Source organism: Talpa occidentalis, unplaced genomic scaffold, assembly GCF_014898055.3.
Source record: "Talpa occidentalis isolate TD23 unplaced genomic scaffold, MPIMG_talOcc4v2.1 talOcc4.8, whole genome shotgun sequence".
Classification (NCBI taxonomy): Eukaryota; Metazoa; Chordata; class Mammalia; order Eulipotyphla; family Talpidae; genus Talpa; species Talpa occidentalis.
Window position 1 is genome coordinate 65,772,592 of NW_023605194.1, and position 21,566 is coordinate 65,794,157.

General features: G+C 37.9%; 1 protein-coding gene across 1 annotated transcript in view; it reads left to right on the forward strand.

The window, feature by feature from the left end:
• Window positions 1–21,566, forward strand: part of PI4KA (phosphatidylinositol 4-kinase alpha) — a 159,908-nt gene that overhangs the window by 22,268 nt on the left and 116,074 nt on the right. The window contains exons 2-7 of the mRNA XM_037497929.2: window positions 7,463–7,579; window positions 10,969–11,062; window positions 13,022–13,110; window positions 15,121–15,193; window positions 15,831–16,090; window positions 16,605–16,671. Coding sequence (XP_037353826.1) covers window positions 7,463–7,579; window positions 10,969–11,062; window positions 13,022–13,110; window positions 15,121–15,193; window positions 15,831–16,090; window positions 16,605–16,671 — 700 coding nt within the window. The remainder of the gene's footprint in view (window positions 1–7,462; window positions 7,580–10,968; window positions 11,063–13,021; window positions 13,111–15,120; window positions 15,194–15,830; window positions 16,091–16,604; window positions 16,672–21,566) is intronic.

Sequence of the window (21,566 nt, forward strand, 5' to 3'; positions counted from 1 at the left end):
AAAAAAGAAAAACAAACAAAAACTAATAAATAACAAAATGGCAGTAACACTTATGATTCAGTATTGATCTTAATTGTAAGGCTTGAATTCACCAACTGAAAGGTATACAGTGACGGAGTAGATTTCAACCCAAAGTCCAAACTTCTGTTTATAGGAAACACATCTTACCACCAAAGACATGTACAGATTTAGCATTAAAGGCTAAACAGATGGTAACCAAAAAAATCAGAAAGGTATACTTATCAGATAAAATAGATTTCCACTTTAAAATGTCAGTATGCTGTAGAGAATGACATTGCATTTTAATTAATGACCTAAGACCTTAAGAATAAATAGCACATGCACCAGATCATGGAGCATCAAGATTTATAAAGCAGTTACTAGGTGGAACTAAAAAGAGATATTGACAATATCACCATAATACTAGAGGATTTTAATACTCCACTTACAGCTATGGACAGATCAATAAGTCAAAGAATAAATAAACAGTAGTCTTAAATGAGGAGTTAGAATAGGTTCAACATTTATAGAAACTTCACCCACAAACCAATGTACAGACTTTTATTTTCAAGTGCGCATGGAACATTTCCAAGAAATAGATATGTTAGAACAAAAACAATTGTCAATAAAACTACAAAGATTGAAATAATATCGAATACTTTTCTAGCCAATAAAACTAGAGATCAACTATTTGAAAAAGGGAGGCATTTTAAATACAGGGAGACTAAACAACATACATAAATAAATACATCTTTGGATTAAAGAGGAAATTAAAGCAGAAGTCAAAAGTTGAGACTAATGAAAGATGCAAACTAATAGAACTTATGGGTTACAGCAAAAGTAGTATTAAGATGGAAAATAACTGTAGTACAGGCCCGAATTAGGAAACAAGAAAAAATTCCAAATAAACAATATTACACCTAAAGAAACTTTTTAAGAGGAACAAACAAGATTTAAAATTTATAGAAGGAAGGAAATAAAACAGTGGAAACAAATCAACAAAATCATCTAAAATATAATTGAAACCAAGAGTTGATTTTTCGAGAAGATAAATAGGTAAACCTTTAGCCAGACAGAAAAAGAAGTGAGAAAACATTAACAAGCAGAATTAGAAATGGAAGGGGTGAAATTACCACAAATGGTACAGAAATAGAAAGGATCATAAAACATTACTACGAACAACTGAATGCCAATACATTTGATAACCTTGAAGAAACAAATTTCTAGAACAATATTGTTTATGAAGACTAGGAAGAAATAGAAGAGTTAAATGTCCATCACAATGATGGAAATTGAAACATTAATCAAAAATCTCCTCAAAAACCCCAAGTTCGGGACCACACAGCTTTACAAAGGAATTCTAACCATTTTTAAAGAACTTATTCCCATCCTGTACAAGTTGTTTCTAAAAATCCAAAAAGAGGGAATGCTTGCTGATACATTTTATGATGCCAAAATTAATATTGAAACCAAGGAAAAGTTTTTCTCATAAGTGCTCAAAGTAAAAGGAGAAGTGATTCTCATCCCTTATTTTCAAGAGGGAGAATTAAGTTTCTTATTTTTCATTTGTAGTTGTATTTGTCTTTATTTGATCTCATCTCTCATACATATCTGGTTGGTCTGTCTCTATTATTCCTAGAACAAAAGCAGGACGTGCCCAGTTTACCCTATATCCCCAGTACCCAGGGCAGTGCCTCCCAAGGGATAGGTCCTCAGTAAATAGTGAATGAGTCAGTTAAAGGCCTATTGATTTGATTACATCTGATAGAAGCCATTTTTTAAAAAAGATTTATTTATTTATCTATACAAGCACTGGGTACAGTCAGCAGTGCAGGAGGGTGAGAGAATTCACCAGAGCCAGAGCTGGGAACAGAGCAGGCAGACTGACGAAATACACTGCTGAGGGGAGCAGTGTGCGCGACTGGAGAGGTCTGCATGCCATGTGGGACCCTTGTTGGCAGCCGGGTATGGAACCAGCGCTGCAGAGGCTCCGGGCAGCTTCGCAGCCCAGCGCTCAACCGCTGCGCCACCAGGGGAGGCCCTGATATAAGCCATTTGAAGGCAGTTACTGAAGAGCAGTAGTGTGAACATATTACCATGTAATAAGCATGTTAATGTGCTTATCATGTAATGTAAAAGTGAGTCCTGACTCTTGGCTAATGACTGTACCTTTGTAGTAGGTACATTATCTCATCTAGTTCCATAAGGACTGCTGCTTAGAATGAGGCCGAGGGTAACTGGACCATGCCAGAACCAAGACATGACTCTAAATTTGACTCCAAAGTCTGTGTGTTTCCTGCTGCTAAAAATGGTCAACTTTAGATTTATTTCTATACAACAGAAACATAAAACACAATCCTTACCCTGCCCCCAAGGAAATCTCTCTATACAGAGAAAAGGACTGAAAGCAAAAATACTTAAAATAATAAGCATATTTGATTGATGTGGGGAGCGGGAGGGCTGATGAATTTTCTTTTGTATAGTTTTTCATATTTAATTGTGAGCTTGTGCCAGTTTTGACAGCTTTCTGTCTAATAGCACATTAGCTTTACCTCCAGAGTTTGTGGCATAAGGTATCTTCTGTGTGTTTCAGCAGCATGTAGAGAAAGTATTACACATAACAGAGCAAAGTAGATAGACTTTGATAGGACCCCAGATCCCTGACTTCAGTTTGTTGTCAATCATTAATCAACATTTTTTGGACATCAGTGACTCATTTTGATATAAATAGACCTTTTGATTTTTTATTTATAGGGATTTTTCTTGAGAGACTTTATTCTTTCTGTAGGATGTATGTGGCATAGTAAATATCTCTGAAATGAATTATGGTTGATATGCAGCTCTCTTTGTATTTTGTTTTCTTTCTAATTGTGAAGCACATTCTTCTATGGAGAAAAATGGGAATTTAGCACTTCTGCTCTTCTCCTGCCTGTTACTTTATGCTCTTTTGTCTGTGCATTTAATCATACAAGCATTGTTTTCCCTATATATGTATTATTTAATTTACTATTTTTCCTGATTACATGGTAATATTTTCACCTAGAACATATAAAGAAGCACAAAGAAATGTAAAACCACTGGCTACCTTACCTCTCAAAACTCTAATATTTTGATAATTTTCTTCTAGGATTTCTTTGAATATGATAATTCAGATCATTCCTGAGTTTATGGAAAATTTAGAGCATTGTTTCATGTCACTGCTTATTAGAAAAATATTTTTATTTTATTTTATTTTTTAAATTTTTTATTAAATTTTTTACATCATTGCTCATTTTTTTATAAATTTTATTTTTATATTCCCCATACCATTGCAACCCCCTTATTTTGACCCCAATCCCTCCCCTCCCCGTGCCCCACCCCCCATAGATTGTCTCTGGTTCATAGTTGTTTGTTGATTTTGATTTTCACTTTCTTATAGTTATTCATTTTCCTGGTCCCTTATTTAAGTTTTCTAGATTCCTGCTAAGAGTGAGACCATCCTGTATTTTTCTTTTTCTTCTAGCTTATTTCACTGAGCATGATCCCTTCCAGCTCCATCCATGTTGCTGCAAATTGCATGTGTTTAACTTTTTTGAATGCTGAGTAATATTCCATTGTGTATATGTACCACATCTTCTTGATCCAGTCATCTATTTTTGGGCATTTGGGTTGTTTCCAAAGCTTACTATAGAGAGCTGTGTGGAGATTTCTTGACCTACTAATCATTGCTCATTTTAAAACCATATTTGCTTACCCCGACCCCCTCAGGTGTAGTCCCCATAGAGTTTCCTTCAGCAATGCACCCATACACCATCACCTCAGTCCCCTGTGCTCCTCCCTCACTCCCTCCCTCTGATCCCTCTCCCACCTCCTTCCCTGCAGTATGTCTCTGGTTTATAATTATCCGTTTTTGCTTTTTTGTGTTTTGTACTGTTACTATTTTTTTACACTGTTACCTTATTTGGTTCCCTATATTCCTGCTATAAGTGAAACCATCTGATTTTTTTTTTCTTCTGGCTTATTTCACTGAGCATAATTCCTTCTAGTTCCATCCACATTGCTGTGAATGGCATGAGTTTATCTTTTTTGATTGTTGAATAATATTCCATTGTGTATATGTGTCACATCTTCTTGATCCAGTCATTTATTTTTGGGCATTTGGATTGTTTCCAGGTTTTACCTATTGTAAATAGTGCTGCAGTAAACATAGGGGTACAGGTGGTCTTTTGAATCAATATTTTTGTGTAATTTAATATCTGTGGTATTAAACTTTATGAAAACTTTGTTTCTGTATGCCCAAAATGCTTGAATATCAGTAATTTCATAGGGATCAGCCTAATATTCATCAGGTAGTTGAATATTTTATTCTCCTAAGTTAATTAGATTAAGATTTTCAATTAATATGTCCAGTACTATGGTGAAGGTATTTCATGTGATACTTTAAATTGCTGATTGTTTCTTTTATGGTTATTCCTAGAAGGAAAATTGCTAGGACCAAGACTCATCCTTCTGTATAGGCTAGAAGGTGCTTTTCTCTGTGATATCCTTTTGTATTTGTTCATTTAAAATCAAAGCATGTAAAAGCAATTTGCTTTCTTTTAAAAGAATTACAATGGTGATTGATTAATGCATTTTCAGGCAAATACTGAGCACTAAACTGGATTTCCTTAGCTATTGGAAAATCCCACAAGACCATATGAATCTCATTGTGTCCCCAGTGAATCACAAGGCTACTGCCCCTTGGTCTGTCTTATTCAGAACTTCTTTGTGGCAGAGATTTTTCAAGATGGTCGCACCATTTTCCTTTTCATAATAAATCCAGATTTTTGTTCCTTTATGACTGACATTTACTGTTGGTTTGTTTTGAAGATAACCCAGATGTTTAATAAGTTGCTGACTTACTACCTGCTTGCCTTCTTCTAGTCATCAATATGGCATACCTAGTAACAATAAATGTTATTTATTGAGTACTTACTGTGTGCTGTGCACACAGTGTTTACACACTTGTGATTATTTATATATATATTAAAGATTTATTTTATTTATTTATGCATACAAGAACTGGAATCCAGGCCAGTGCAGGGGCGGGGGAGAGATGAGAAGATTCACCAGAGACAGAGTGGGGAGCAGAACAGGTGGAGCTTCTGAAATACATTGCTGAGGGGAACAATGGGTGAGACAGGAGAGGTCTGCTGTGCCATGTGGGTTAGCTCCCTGGCTGGTATCGAACCAGTGTTGCCCATGTCGCAGTGGCTGGCGATACCTTGATAGCACTGATACTTTAACTCCTGCGCCACCAGGGAGGCCCCCACACTTGTGATTACTAAAGAATCCTCCAGGGAGGCACTGGGAGTGTAGGTAGGTTTGGGTAACCTGCTTGCTGGTACTAGCAAGAAGTGGGGACACTGTACTATTGTTACAGAAAAGTATAGACTTTAGTCATTATGCTTCATTTCCTCTGCGTAACATCTCTTTAACTCTTGACCCAGTTTCCTCAGTGTGTGTGTTTTGTGTTATAATAATTTCAGAAACTGAGATACCCTTTTTTAAAATTGATATATAGCATTATATGAGTTTCAGGTGTACAACATAATGATTTGATATTTGTATGTATTATGAAATAATTACCACAGTAAAGTCTGGTTAACATCCATCACCAGACATGGTTATAATTTTTTTCTTGTGATAAGAACTTTTATGATCTACTTCTTAGTGGCTTTCAGATACACAGTATAGTATTTTATATATTTTTTACATCATTTTTCATTTTTGTACAATGTATGCATTTTTATCTTTGTTATAGTCCCCATACAATTCCCACCCCCCTTGTTTTGATTCTACTTCTTTCCTCCTCCCCCACTGTGTCTCTGGTTTATAGTTGCTTGTTGATTTTGATTTTTACTTTATTATAATTAGTCTTTTTCCTGGTCCCTTATTTAGGTTTTCTAAACTCCTGCTATGAGTGAGACCATCCGGTATTTTTCTTTTTCTTTCTGGCTTATTTCGCTGAGCATGATCCCTTCCAGCTCCATCCATGTTGCTGCAAATTGCATGAGTTTATCTTTTTGATTGCTGAGTTATATTCCATTGTGTATATGTACCACATCTTTTTGATCCAGGCATCTATTTTTGGGCATTGGGGTTGTTTCCACACAGTATAGTATAGTATTTTAATTATAGTCACTGTGCTTTTCACCTCTAGGACATACTTATTTTGATTAGAAGTTTATGCCTTTTTCATTCCTTTTTTTTTTTTTTTGGTGGGACCCTCACTGGCGGCCAGGTTACGAACCGGCGCTGCAGAGGCTGCGGGCAACCAGCTGAACCACCAGGGGAGGCCCAGAAGTTTATGCCTTTTGACTGCCTTAGTCTGTTTCATATCTTTGAGTTTAGGTGGATTTTTCTTTTAGACTCCAGCTATAAGTAAGATTACATGGTATTTGTCTTTTTCTGTATGATTTCTTTCACTTAGAATAATGCCCTTAGGGTTCATTTCATGTTGTCACATCCATTGTCCTTTTTAATGACTGAATAATATTCCTCTGTGCATATATGTGTGCCCATGTATCACATTTTCTTATCCAAAGTTCATCAGTCTCTGGGCACTTAAGTTGTTTCCATATCTTGGCTATTGTAAATAATACTGCAGTGAACATGGGGTGTATACATCTTTTTGAAGTTATATTTTTGTTTCCTTTGTATACATAACCAGAAGTAGAATCATATTGTAGTACTAATTATAATCTTTTGAGGAACCTTTATATGGTTTCCACAGTGGCTGCACCAACAATGTACAAGGGTTTCTTTTTCTCCATATTTTCACCAACACTTATATATTTTTTGTCAGTCTCACACTTGTATTTTTTGCCACACTCTTGTATTTTTTGCCAGTCTCAGAGGTTTGAGATGATATCTCATTGTGGTCTTGACTTGCATTTCCCTATTAAGTGATAATGAACACTTTTTCTTGTGCCTGTTGGACATCTGAATGTCTTCTTTCGAGAAATTTCTATTAGATCTTTCATCAGTTTTTTTTTCAGATTTTTTTGGTTAATAGGTTGTGTGCATTCTTTATATATATTTGGATATTAACCAGATATATTATTTGCAAGTATTTTCTCCTGTTTGGTGCGTTGCTTTTTTATTTAACTGGTTGTTTCCTTTGCTATGTAGTAGTTCATTAGTTTGATGTAGTCCCACTTGTATTTTTGCTTTTTTTAATCTTTGTTTCTGGTGTTAAATCCAAAAAGTCATTGCCAAGACTGATGTCACAGAGCTTACCCTGTGTTTTCTTCTAGCTGTTTTATGGTTTCAGGTCTTATGTTTAAGTCTTTAATCCTCATTGTGAGTTAAAGAGATTCCTTTCTATGACCTTTTAATTGGGAAAAAATAACCTCTGGTCTTTTATGATACTGAATTATTTTGAAAGTGGCTATAATAGTTTTTTAATCAGTGGGTTTTTTGTTTTGGTCTTACTTTCTAGGTCCAGAAGCTGCTTTGTATGTGCCCAGTAGATTTCCATGGAATCTTCCAGTTAGATGAAAGACGGAGAGATGCCGTTATTGCATTGGGCATTTTTCTTATCGAATCTGATCTTCAGGTAAGTTTTTACTAAATTATAAGTGTTTCTGCAGTGTTAAAGTGGCATATAGTTATGATTTAAATTTGTATCTGTTTAAAGTTATCTAAAGTATTAACATAGAAAAATGTATACAAACCCAATAAAAGTTGTCAGTTGTGGGTAAGAGAGGGTAGATGGAACATGTGAGATTAAGACTTATTAATATATATCTTAGAAAAATTTGCTTTTGAACCATATGAAAATATTACACTTCTTTTTAAAAAACATTTTTGTTTGTGTGGATTTTTGGCCAGAAAGTTAAAATTACTTTTGCAAAGTGGTTGTGTGCCTTCCTGAGTATACTTGATTTTCAATCTCAAGTAAAATACTAATCAGTCAGGCTCAGACCACCGTTTTTTCTTCCAAAAAGAAAGTGTATTAATTCCAACTTTAATCATGCTATGTTAGGAAAATAAAGATGTTTATCTAAAAATGTTAACTTGGATATCCTGGGAATTTTGCTTCAGTAATAATGTTCTCCTGTTACATTTGGGGAAAACAAAAACTTAGTTCTAGAGCAATAGTTTGAAAATTAAATTCATTGCCTGATTAAGGTCGCATGAAAAACCAAAATTAGATATATAAGCAGTATTTTATTTTATTTATTTAATGTTTATATGTCTTTTTAAAAAATATTTATTTATGCATACAAGAGCTGGGGTACAGGCCAGAGACGCGGGGGCTGAGAGGATTCACCAGAGATAGAGGGGGGAACACAGCAGGCAGACTGATTGGAGTACACTGCTGCGAAGAGCAGTGGGAGAGACAGGAGAGGTCTGCCTTGCCATCTGGGTAGCTCCCTGGCCAGCCAGGGATCGAACTAGTGCTGCAGAGGCTCTGGATTGCTTTATAATATGGTGCTTAACCCCTTGTGCCACCAGGGAGTTCATATATATGTCTATTTTTTACATTTTTTGTACAAAGTTTTTTGTACAATTGCACAATGTATTTTTTTTTGTACAGTGTTTGATTGCGTCTTTCAGATGTAATCCCTATAAAATTCCCATGACCAAGTCACTTGTGAACCGTTAACCATAGTTTCTTGTGCTCTCCCCTTCTCTGTTTTGACCTCTCTCCCTCCCCATCTCCTGTATGTCTCTGATTTATAGTTTGCTTGTTAGTTTGTCTTTTTTTTCCCCCTGACTCCTTGTTTGGTTTCCTTGTATTCCTCCTATAAGCGAAACCATCTGATATTTTTCTTTTTTCTTCTGACTTATTTCACTGAGCATAATCTCTTTCAGCTCCATCCATGTTGCTGTGAATAGCATGGGTTTATCTTTTTTGATTGCTGAGTAATATTCCATTGTGTTTATATACATCTTCTTGATTCTGTCATCTGTTTTTGGGCACTTAGGTTGTTTCCATATCTTAGCTATTGTAAATAGCACTTCAGTAAACATAGGAGTTCAGGTTTCCTTTTGAATTAATGTTTATGTGCCCTTTGGGTAGATTCCTAGGAGTAGAACTGTTGGGTCATACAGTAGCTCCATTTTTAATAGTTTGAGGGTCTTCCACACATAAGCTGTAAGTTAATTCTTTTTTCTACTTATAAACACAGAAAGAAGGCAATAATTTCTCTTTTTCTATTCACCAAATCCTATTTAAATTTCAATATAAAAATAAAGAGAGGAAAGGAAGTTAAAAAAAAAAATCCGTAAGAGAAACTACTGCTGTTTACATGTGTTTTACTTGAAAATATCTTTGGTAAACATTACTTGATAGATTTACTTCTAAATCCCTAGTACTTGTATTAGACTTTTTAAGATAGCAAGGAAGAGATTAGTACAAATTATCTTTGGTATAATTTTTGGGTTCTAGGTAAGGACTGGCAGATCATAGGGTGGCAGCTGATGTCCTGTGAACTGTATAGTGTGTCTCTAGGGTCTCATGGACACCAAGACAGGAGCCATCATGTTTGGGCAGCCTGCTGAACCCTGGAGACCTCCTTTTTCTTGGTTCACCTGGTGTTATGTTCTTGCCTCCATCCAGGATGGACAGTGACATTAACCTTCTTCTTGTCCAGTCTTTGGCTTGCCCAGGCATAAGCTCTGGTCAAAGAAGCAGAAATAGTTTACTCATCACGGGCTGTGTAGGAAAGGACACACAGGGCCACTTCCCCTGCACAGCCCTGCAGGCTCAGTGGGGTTTTGTGCCCATTAGTACAGGAGGATCCTGAACAGATGTATAGCCAGCTCCTTTTTATCCTTTAGAGGGAAAATTACTTTGTTTTCATTTCACTAAGAAAAGTTTTCTGTTTTGGTTATCTGTTGCAGCCTAGCGAACTACCCTGAAGCTTAGTAACTTAATGGAACAATTTTTTTTTTCTCTCCCTCATGAGCCTGCAATTTAGATAGGGCTCAGAAAGGTTCAGTCTCTGCTCCATTCACTGTCACCTGGGTGACTCCAAGGCTGGACCCTGGCATCATGTGAAGGATTGTTTATACGCATGTCTGGGGTTTGATCCTACCTGTTGGCTGGGTTCTTAGCAGGGACTCTTAGCTATGGGACCTCCATATACATGGCCTCTCCATGTGGCTGGTGCTATTGTCTGGGTTCTAAAGGGCAAGCTGCATTGCGTTCTCTAACCTAACCTGGGAAGTCAGTGTCATTTAGTGTATACTAACGGTATATACTAAAAGGAAGTCATTAAAGCAGTTCATTTTCAAGGAGAGGTGAATTCCATTGACACCACTTTTCAGTCGAAGGAGTATCACAGAATTTGAGTCCTGCACTAAAAACCACATTTTTTTTCAGTATTTTAAAACACCAAATAGTATTCCCCTTCTCTGGAGCACACTTACTTAATCCTTAATTGGAGAAGGTATAGTTAGGAAACAACACAAAGAGCCAAGGATGAAATGTTATGAAGTCATATATTGATTGACTAGTTTGGAAACCATAAGAAAGTAATTTTTTTCATTGATGTTGGCTATAAAATTTAATGCTTAATTTGAGAGGGAAAAAAAAGAAACATGAGGCAGAAAATTAAAAAAGATTTAAGGACAATGGTCATGAACAATAGAAGCATCGCCAAGTTTAGAAACTTTGGCTGTGAGTTTCTCTCTAGACCAGAGGATCTAATCCTGGAACCTTCTTAGGTGCTTTCTGAACCCTTCTCACTGAAGACAGTTTTGAGTGTGTGTGTACAAACAAACTTTCTCCTTGGGAGGCTCTCTCATGTGCCAGCACCCACAGGAGGCCAAAGAACCTGTCTTGTGGGCTCAGGCAGAGCCTTCAGAAGCCACTGTGAGTGAACAGGAAGGGTGTGATGCCATGTGGACTTGCATCTTTGAGATGATCGGGATGTGAATACTACTAGTCACATATCTTACTAAATGCAATCTTATTGTTATTATTTTTTTTTGTAGCACAAAGATTCTGTGGTTCCTTACCTTCTTCGACTTCTTAAAGGTCTTCCAAAAGTGTATTGGGTAGAAGAAAGCACAGCTCGGAAAGGCAGAGGTAATTTTGTATAATGTATTCCCTGAGTGCAAGGAAAATCATGTATGTTCAGTGTCTGTTAAGGATCAAGGTTTAATTATACTAATATATCAGTTAGGATCCTGGCAGCAGTCTGTCTACCCACCTGTGACTATGCAGATGCTTCCTCTCACCAACTCTCTCCCTCTGTAGGCAGCAGCCTTCCTGCCTGCCCATGACCTGTACCAGCTCTTCACTGACTTCCCTCAGTGGAGGCAGCTCTCCTCAAGGCCGCCCGCCTGCAACCATACAGGCCTCTCTCAGCAAAGCTGCCCTTTTCAGAGCAGCTCTTTCTGCCCGCTTGTGACTATGCAAGAGTCTTTTACTCTTCTATCCCTTTCTCTAATAAACCTGCTCTTTCACATATTAAAAAAAAAATTCTAGCTGGTTCCTTTTCTGGTTGTGGTACATACAACTGCCTGCCTACAGCAGTATGGCCTACAGCGATATGGCCTGCACTCACTGTTGTCCAGAGCCCACGGGGAAGGAAGAAGAAGAGAGAGGCTGGACAAGCTAGCTTTCCATTATATTCTTAGAGTGAGTAGAAACTTTGAGACCTTCAGAAACCTTTTCTCATATCTCATAGGCCAGAATTGGGTCACCTGCCTATCTCCAAACCAGTCTCTATTACCCTTAGATTAATAGGCTTACTTCCTGGAGTGACGTCAGTTCTCCAGATTGCACTGCTGCTGCTCACAAAGGAAGCGAGTGAGATGGATGTTTGGACTCAACTGTAATTTTAAATTCATAATATGTATGTGAATAGATCATTATAGTTTTATCACTTTGTTGCTCTGGCTAAGTTTCAGCTAAACTTTGCACCTTTAGAAATGGAGTAAATTCACACGTATTTATTTTTAACTTTTATTTTGATTCATCTTTAAGATCAAAGGGAAACTACTCTCTTTCTTTCCTCCAAGGCCCTTTTTTCCCTTCCGCCTTTCTAGCTACCTTCCTTCCCCACCTTCTAAAGTATTTTGTATAGGTCCACTATGTGCCAAGCACCATACTAAAAACACTTATAACGCTGATGTTCTTATATACTGATTTCCCAAACTATTGGATAGAAGCAAGCGCAGCTCAGAAAGGCAAGTCTCCAAAATTAGCGTGGGAGACTTCCAGCATTTTAGGTTTAAGACTCACATGGTTTCCTGTAATCTCCCTCTGTGTGGTCTGAGGCCCACTTTTGGATATAACAGGAGGTTTGTGGCTTTAAAGAGGTGATTTGTTGGTCCTGGTTTGTGTACTCAGTTTGTTACAGATGGGTTTTGCTATTCTTAAGAACATCCTGCTTGTGCCTATATTCCTTTTGTCCTTTGGGTTTTTATCATTTCTAATGATTGGCTTTGGTTAAAACTGACAGGCCTCAAGTTATTACCTGTAGGGTAAGGAAAAATGTCAGGCTTTTCTGCCCTCCCGCCATCAGGATAGATGATGGATGCTTGTGGTCCTGAATGCATGCCTGATGGCGGGCACCTGGAATAGGGTGTGGGCATAGGTAGATGGGATTCACCTGGGCTGAGACTGGGCTTTTAAGGGCGGCGTCACGGGGATGCCAACAGAAGCCGAAAGAGAAGCCGATGAAGAAGCTGAGAAGAGCAGAAGAAGCCGAAAGAGAAGCCGAGAGAAGCAGCAGAAGCCGAGAGAGAAGCAGAACGCTGGAGAGCCCAGATAGAGTGAAGACTTGCTGGGGGCTGGGAGGCCTGCCAGCCTCCCGGCCCCCCAGTACCCCTGCCTGCTGTGTACCGGGTAAACCCCAATAAAAACCTGCAAAGCCACTGAGGACTCTGATTCCTCCTTTACCCGGTCTGCTGGATCAGAAAACCTGCACCGTGTCCAGGTCCTGACTCTACAGGAGGGAACACACTAAATTGGGTGGCCAGTAAGTGAGGCCTAGCGCCTCATTTTTGATGATCTGCTTTGTGTATGTTTACCTTCCAGGTGCCCTCCCAGTTGCAGAGAGCTTTAGCTTTTGCTTGGTAACTTTGCTGTCTGATGTGGCTTATAGGGACTCTTCCCTGAGGGATGAGGTGAGTGAGTGGCGAGTTGGTATGTATTTCTATCAGATCAAAAACAATCCCAAAGTAACGAAGAAAGAAAAAAAAAAAAAGACAGAGGAGTGACTGGATTGTTTATGTTGATTTATTTACTTTGGTAACACAGACCTAAGAAATATTTAGTATTTGCTTATAGAACTTTTCAGGTTATCCTGATCACTTGAATCTTACCTTTTTCAGCTTTCCTACTATTCCTATGAGATAGGCAGCAAAAGATAGAGGCAACTCGTTTTCCTGATTCTTTTGTTGGGGAAAAAAGTTATTCAGAGAAGATACTTTCTGGATTTGAAGCTATACCTTTTAAGTGCCCAAATTTTATTAGTTTTCATTAATTTTATTGGAAATGTTGGAGTGTATGTCATGTATTTCATACTTCCCTCCTTTGTAGATCAAAGTTATGGTCATAATTTAAACTTCTAATTAATCAAATTTCATTATTTTGAAAATCCCCTTTTTTTAGTGGCTTATTAATCCATTCATTTTTTTGAGCATTTTTATTTTATATATTTTTTACATCAGTTTTCATTTTTGCACAATATATGCATTTTCATCTTGGTTACAGTCCCCATACAATTCCCACCCCTCTGAAAATCCACTTTTATAAGTTGCTATCCTTAGGTCCTGCCAAGAAATGCCTGGTTGCTTGCCTATATGCTAAATTCCCCAGCTAGCATTTTGAGTATTTGTGTCCGTTTTTAATTTTATAAATCTCATTTCTTGATTACAAATTGTATTGTCAATATTGCTGTCATTGTATTCTCTTCCATTTTTCTTTCTTTAGAGTCTTAATTTTTTGTAGATTACTTAAAGAGAGAACTATAATTGTTAGAATCACAGATTGTTGTTTTAAGTTAGCAGGCCCTGAGTTAAGGATTTGTCTATAGATAGCACTTACCAAAATGGAGAGATTAACATTGAAGATGATATAACTTTAACATGTGAAGTGGAGAAATTACTGCTTTTCAAGTCTTTATAGATTATTTAGCATCATGCCACATTAGTAAAATATAAGAAATTGGACTTGGTTATGAATGAGTTTTATCAGCTCAACATCATTCTTTGCCTGATTTCCTAAGACTGATAGTCAAGGGAAATGAGGTGGATATAGTCTAGTTGATCTCTATCAAGGCATTGGACAAATCTCCTTCTGACATTCTGAAATTATGGGCTGACTATAAAACAATTTGAAGAGTTTTCAGAACTTTCTGAAGGACCCTCCATAGTGTGACTGGCAAGCCAGAGGCTTGCCGGAGCCTCTGGTTGTCCTATTGTTCAACCAAAATGAGCCAGGTCCTTAAATGAAGATACAGAAAGCTATTTGATCTCTTTTGTAGTTAACATAAAGCTGGGAATCAAAGTGAACTGATGATGAATTAAAATTAATAATGTGAACTTTTGAAGAGATCAACAACTACTTAAGTAGAGGTAGCAGAGCTTGGGAGCAGCATTATGAAAAATATTAAGTATTTTATTTCTCTGTATGCTCATTGAGCCCACAGTGTGATGTGACTACTGAAAAACTAGAATCTATGTAGAGTTTGGTGATTACTTGACTACCACAACTGGATACGGTTTCAGATACACTGAAGTACAGTAAAATAAAAGACAGGCAGTCAGCATTGTGAAGGACTTGTAATCATAGGGATTGGTTGTAGAGAACCAGGGATATTGAGCCATGTGAAGAGATTTGGGAACCTAACACTGTTTCTGGAATATGGAAGAGGAAGCAGCACCAAGGACCAATGAGTATAAGCCCCCATTGGCAACAGAGGCCCAGAGTTAGGAGGAACTCTGAAACAGTCCAGAAAGAGTTTCTATCCTTGTAAGGTCAACTGATTGGCTTCTCAGAACTGTCAAGTGGGAGTTGCATATGAGATACAGGGTTGGACAAGATGTCTAAAACTGCTCCTTGTGCTGAATTAATTTTGTGATGTTTATCTGATTTTGTTTGTGAGTTTTTTTCTGTTTCCTTGGCTATTACAGATTTTAGAGGCACTTTTGCAGGTTTTGCATGTCCTTTTGGGAATGTGCCAGGCCTTGGAGATTCAAGAAAAAGGTATGATTATAAAATCAAGTCTTTAAAAAATTTTTTTTATTTGTGAATCTTTCCTGGCTTTTTCTCAGTCTTTTCTGTTCTTTACTACCTATGTACCTGATGGATGAAAACCTTCCTAAATTAACTTGCATTTCTACATTTTAGTTAAGAGGCCACATGAGGTTAATGCACACAGCTCTTCTACTTGTGTGCTGGGTGGCCTTGGACAAGTTGCCTCACCCTTCTGGGCCATAGTTTCTTCAAGTATACCTTATCTGTCTGACTTCAAGAGTCATTTTCCCTCTAGTGCAAGACTACCACTATGATCCCAGAAAGAATAAATATCTTGTTTAGGTATAGTAAAGGCACCTGATAGTAGTGAATTAGCTGTATTGTTGAACTGGATGTGCCATGAATAGAGCAAGAACTCCCAAAGAGAGTATCTGTGTGCAGTGGAGATATAGTCTGAAGTTAATGACAGATTGAAAATATCATCAGTCAGCCTTTGAGGTCAACCTGTTACTATGACTTACTCTGACTGTTCAGATCCTTTAGTGGGTGGGTTGTGCAATGTGAGCCAGCGTTACCAGCTGCTATATTAATTATGGCTCTAACAGGTAACATTCTGCTATCATAACTTTCTCACTTTGTCTCCTAGAATACCTGTGCAAATATGCAATACCATGCCTGATAGGAATCTCACGAGCATTTGGGCGTTACAGTAACACCGAAGAGTCTCTCCTCTCAAAACTGTTTCCCAAAGTCCCGCCTCATTCCCTCTGCGTCCCAGAGGAACTGGAAGGTGTTCGAAGGCGATCCTTTAATGACTTCCGTTCCATCCTCCCAAGCAATTTGCTAACAGTGTGCCAGGAGGGCACCTTGAAGAGGAAAACCAGCAGTGTGTCCAGCATCTCTCAGGTGGGGTGGCTCCTGGGAAGAAGGCAGAGAAGAGATCAAGTTAAGTGCTCACATGAAGTAATCCCACTTGTGTGTAGTTTGAGGAAACTTGTGAAACACTGAAGATTTTCACAAGAATTCTCTTTAGTATAAAGACTTGCCTTGTTCTTTTTAAGATTTATGGGTGATTTCATCTTCTAGTCATGAAATATTTGTTTCTTACCATTTGGGTGCCAAACTATTCTGAGTGGAAGAGAGTTGGTGTTCTTAAGAAGTATATAATTGAGAAAATAGGCAGGAAACACAATAATTCAGCTAGATTTATAATCAAATATAAAATATATTGGCTAGACCCGAAGAATTTAGTCGTACAATATGGAGAATGCTGTAGCTACAGTGGGCTCTAGGGAGGAAGTGAGGCTTGAACCAGGTCTTGAAGTACAATATTGGGCTGGCAGAAAGAACTGTGTCTAGGATGAATCTGACTGAGTTTGAGTAGCCTTTTTTGATCTGTAAATGTGGTTGTGTGTTTCAGATCAGTCCTGAACGTGGGATGCCCCCACCCAGCTCCCCTGGAGGATCTGCTTTTCACTACTTGGAGTGTGAGTTTCACCTTTCTGCCTGACAGAAAGTCTGACAGCAGACGCACGGAGACTGCTTATGATATTAGGGACACTAATACCAGTATTCTTCTGTCTTGCCTCTAGAATGCCAAGCTTTTAGAAAGCACTTATTTTCTACTTTTATTTAAGCTTCTTATTAATTTAAAAATATTTCAAGCGTGGGGGAAATGCAGAAAATAATATATGGGCCCCCACATACCTGCCATTAGAATTTTCATTTGTAAATGTGATAGCGCTGGTTTTCAATTGGAAGTACTGATGGTGGGTCCTTTTTTTTTTTTTTTTTTTTTTTTTGTAAGGTCATTAGATGTGTAGATAATATTAAAGTAGTAGTGATACTATGAGTAATGCTTTCTATAAAATGCTACTGTTCACAAAAGACTTTCATATAATTTATTGAATTTGATTCATATAACAGCCCTGTGCAGTGTCAAATAAATTGCCTTCACCTTATCCTTGAGAGAAGTAAGATGGTGAATTATTGATAGAAAGTGGGAATGTGGGGCAGCTAGAGAGAGACCACTCTGCAAACGAAGCCAGGAAGATCCCTTTGTGGAACTGAGTAAATACAGAGGGAGGGGATCCTCAGAGATATAACCCACTAACATACCCACTGTATCACTACCCTTGTGGAGTTTTGGCATAAGAGTGCTGAAGTTGGTCTTGCCACCAGTTCCCAATATCCCATCAGGAGCACTCCAAAGAGATGCCCGCCAAAACCAGTGGCACTGTGTCCCAATGCTTAGAACAAATTAGAAAACAAACATCAGGGAAAAGAAAAAAATGCAAGCAACCAGGCAAGCCCTCAGGGAAAGGACACACAACAAAAAGAAAACCAAGCACCAGAACCCAACAGTAATCACCTGGAAGAACTTCTCAGCCTGCCAGATAGAGAATTTAATATTTCCATTATTAAAAAACTAAAGGAAGATGAAAAGGAAAAGAACGATATGAGAAAAATAATCAATGATCAGAAGAATGACTTATCCTTTTTTATATTAATTTTATTTATTAAAGGAGATTTTTCTTTTTAAAGATTTATTTATTTATACAAGAACCGGGGTACAGGCCAGACGTGCAGGAAGGTGAGAGGATTCACCAGAGACAGAGTGGGGAACAAAACAGGCAGATTGACTGGAATACACTGCTGAGGAGAGCAGCGGGTGAGACAGGAGAAGTCTGCCGGCTGGGATTGAACCCATGCTGCAGAGGTTGCAGACAGCTTCACAGCGCTGCGCTCACTTGTCTGCGCCACTAAGGAGGCCCTAATTTTTTAAATTTTTTTACATCATTGTTCATTTTTAAATACTGTTTGCTTCCCCCAACCCGCTAGGTGTAGTCCCCATAGTTTCCTTCACCAGTGCACCCATGCACCATCACCTCAGTCCCCTATGTTTCTCCCTCCCTCCCTCCGATCCTTCTCCCTCTTCTCCCCTGTAGTATGTCTCTGATTTTTAATTGTCTGTTTTTGCTTTGTTTTGTACTGTTACTATTTTTTTTACACTGATGTCTTATTTGGTTCCCCTATATTCCTGGTATAAGTGAAACCATCCAATATTTTTCTTTTTCCTTCTGGCTTATTTCACTGAGCATAATTCCTTCTAGCTCCATCCACATTGCTGTGAATGGCATGAGTTTAGCTTTTTTTTGATTGCTGAATAATATTCTATTGTGTATATGTGCCACATCTTCTTGATCCAGTCATCTATTTTTGGGCATTTGGGTTGTTTCCAGGTTTTGCCTACTGTAAATAGTGCTGCAATAAACATAGGTGTACAGGTGTTCTTTTGAATCAGTGTTTTTGTGTCCTTTGGGTAGATCTCTAGTAGTGGGATTGCTGGGTCATAGGTATCTCCATTTTTAGTAGACTAAGGAACCTCCAGACAGCTTTCCATAGTGGTTGGACCAGTTTGCACTCCCACCAGCAGCGTAGGAGAGTTCCTTTTTCACCACGCCAACGTTTGTTGTTGCTTGTTTTTTTGATATGTGCCATTCATACTGGTGTAAGGTGGTATCTCAATGTGGTTTTGATTTTGATACCATCATCCCTGATGATAAGGGATGTTGAATGTTTTTTCATATGCCTGTTGGCCATTTGCATTTCCTCTTTGGAGAAATGTCTTTATTTTTTAAAGATTTATTTATGCATGCAAGAAACAGGGTACAGGCCAGATGTGCGGGAGGTTAGAGAATTCACCAGAGACAGAGCGGGGAACAGAACAGGCAGACTGACGAAATACACTGCGGAGGGGAGCAGCGGGCCAGACAGGAGAGGTCTGCCGTGCCATGTGGGATTCTCGCTGGCTAGCCAGGATCGAACCCATGCTGCTGAGGCTGCAGACAGCTTCACAGCGGTACACTCAACTGTCTGCGCCACCAGGGGAGGCCCTGGAGAAATGTCTTTTAAGTTCTTCTGCCCTTTCTTGACCGGATTGTTTATTTTGTTTTTGTTGAGTCCTGTGAGTTCTTTGTATATCTTTGTGATCAGTCCCTTATCAGTTGAATGGAGTGCAAGGATTTTCCCCAGTCAGTGGGGTGTCTTCCTGTTTTGGGTAATATCTCTTTTGCTGTGCAGAAGCTTTTCAGTTTGATGTAATCTCAGGTTTTTATCTTTTCCTTGACTTTTTTTGCTTTGGGTGATGAGTTTAAAGATGTTATTGTGATGTATGTCTTGTAGTGTTTTCCTTATATTTACTTTTATATATTTTATGGTTTCAAGTCTTATGTCCAGGTCTTTTATCCATTTTGAGTTTATTTTTGTGCATGGTGAAAGGTGGTGGTCTAGTTTCATTTTTTTACATGTGGTGGTCCAGTTTTCCCAGCACTATTTATTGAACAAACTGTTCATCTTCCATTGCATATTCTTTGCTCCTTTGTCAAAGATCAGTTGTCCATATAAGTGTGGTTTTATTTCTGGGTTCTCTATTTGGTTCCATTGGTCTGTGTGTCTGTTTTTGTTCCAGTACCAAACTGTTTTAATTATTATGGCTTTGTAGTATAGCTTAAAGTGTGGAAGTGTGATACCTCCTTTTTCCTTTGTTTTCATCAGTAGGACTTTGGCTATTTGTGTTTTTTTGTGGTTCCATATGAATTTTATCAGTATTTGTTCTGTTTCATGGAAGAATGTCATTGAGATTTTTATTGGAATAGTGTATTCCAATAGTGAATCTGTATATTTCTTTTGGTAGGATGGACATTTTAATAATGTTAATTCTTCCAATCCATGAGCAGGAGGTGTCTTTCCATTTATTTGTTTCTTCTATTTCTTTTAACAGTGTTTTATAATTTTTTTGTATAGGTCTTTCACCTCTTTTGTTAGGTTTATTCCCAAGTATTTAATTTTTTTGTTTCAGTTATAAAAGAGATGGTTTTTTTGATTTCTTCTTATTATTATTCAGATTGATTGTGTATAGGAAGGCTACTGATTTTTGCGTGTTGATTTTGTATCCTGCTACTTTACTGAACTGGTTGATTATTTTGAGTAGTTTTTCTGTGGAGTTTTTAGGGTTCTCTATGTATATTATTATATTGTCTGCAAATAGTGATAGTTTTTCTTCTTTCCCTATCTGGATTCCTTGTATGTCTTTCTCTTGTCTTATTGCCCTGGTTAGGACCTCCAGTATTATATTGAAGAGCAGTGGTGAGAGAGGGCATCCTTGTCTTGTTCCTGATCTTAAAGGCCTTCAGCTTTTCTCCATTGAAAATAATATTGGTGGTGGGTTTGTCGTATATGGCTTTTATCATGTTAAGGTATGATCCTTCTATCCCGAGAATTTCAAGGGCCTTCTTCATAAATGGATGTTGGACTTTGTTGAATGCTTTCTCAGCATCTATTGATGTGATCATATGGTTTTTATTTTTCTTTTTGTTGATGTGTTGGGTTACACTGATTGATTTTCATATGTTGTACCATCCTTGTGCCCCTGGGATGAATCCCACTAGATCGTGCTGTATTATCCCTTTGAAGCATTGTTGGATTCAGTTGGCAAGGATTTTGTTGAGGATTTTTGCATCAGTGTTCATTAGGGAGATTTGCCTGTGATTTTCCTTTTTTGTGCTGTCTTGTTTGGTTTTGGTATTAGTGTAATGTTGGCTTCTTAGAAAGTATTTGGTAGTATTCCTTCTTTTTTCAATTTTTTGAAAGAGTTTGTAGGATAGGCACTAATCAGTGCTGAACGTTTGGTAGAATTAATTTGCGAAGCCATCTGGACCTGGGCTTTTGTTTTTGGGGAGTGCTTTGATTACTGCTTCAATTTCGCTCCTTGTAGTTGATCTGTTTAGGTGTTCTATTTCTTCTTTGCCAGCTTTGGATGATCATATCATTCTAGGAATTTGTTCATCTCTTCTAGGTTGTTGAATTTGTTTGCATATAAGTGTTCATAGTAATCTCTGATTATTCTTTTGATTTCTGCTGAGTGTGTTGTGATTTCTCCTTTTTCATTTATAATCCTATTTATATGTGTTTTCTCTTATTTTTTCTTTGTGAGCCTGGCTAGAGTTTGTCTATTTTGTTTATTTTTTCCAAGAACCAACTTTTGGTTTCAGTCATGGCTGTCCTCTGAGCACTTCTGCTGAGTGCCCAGGTGCAGGTTGACTGTGGGAGCTTCATTCAGCTTATGCAATTAAACATTACCCTCAGCCAGCCTCTCCTGCAAGTGTGCATTAGACAGATAACTTTCTGACTCTCTCAAGTGCACCTCATGGTCCTGGAGACAGACAGGAAATTTCAGCACCTTCTTGTGCTTCCATGCCTTTGTCTCACTCAGACTACCTTTCTTTTCAGTCTCTCTTACACAGTGCTGTAAGAATTTTTTTTACAAATAGCAGGAATTTTGAAAACCTAAATAAGGGATCAGGAAAAAGACTAAATCAAA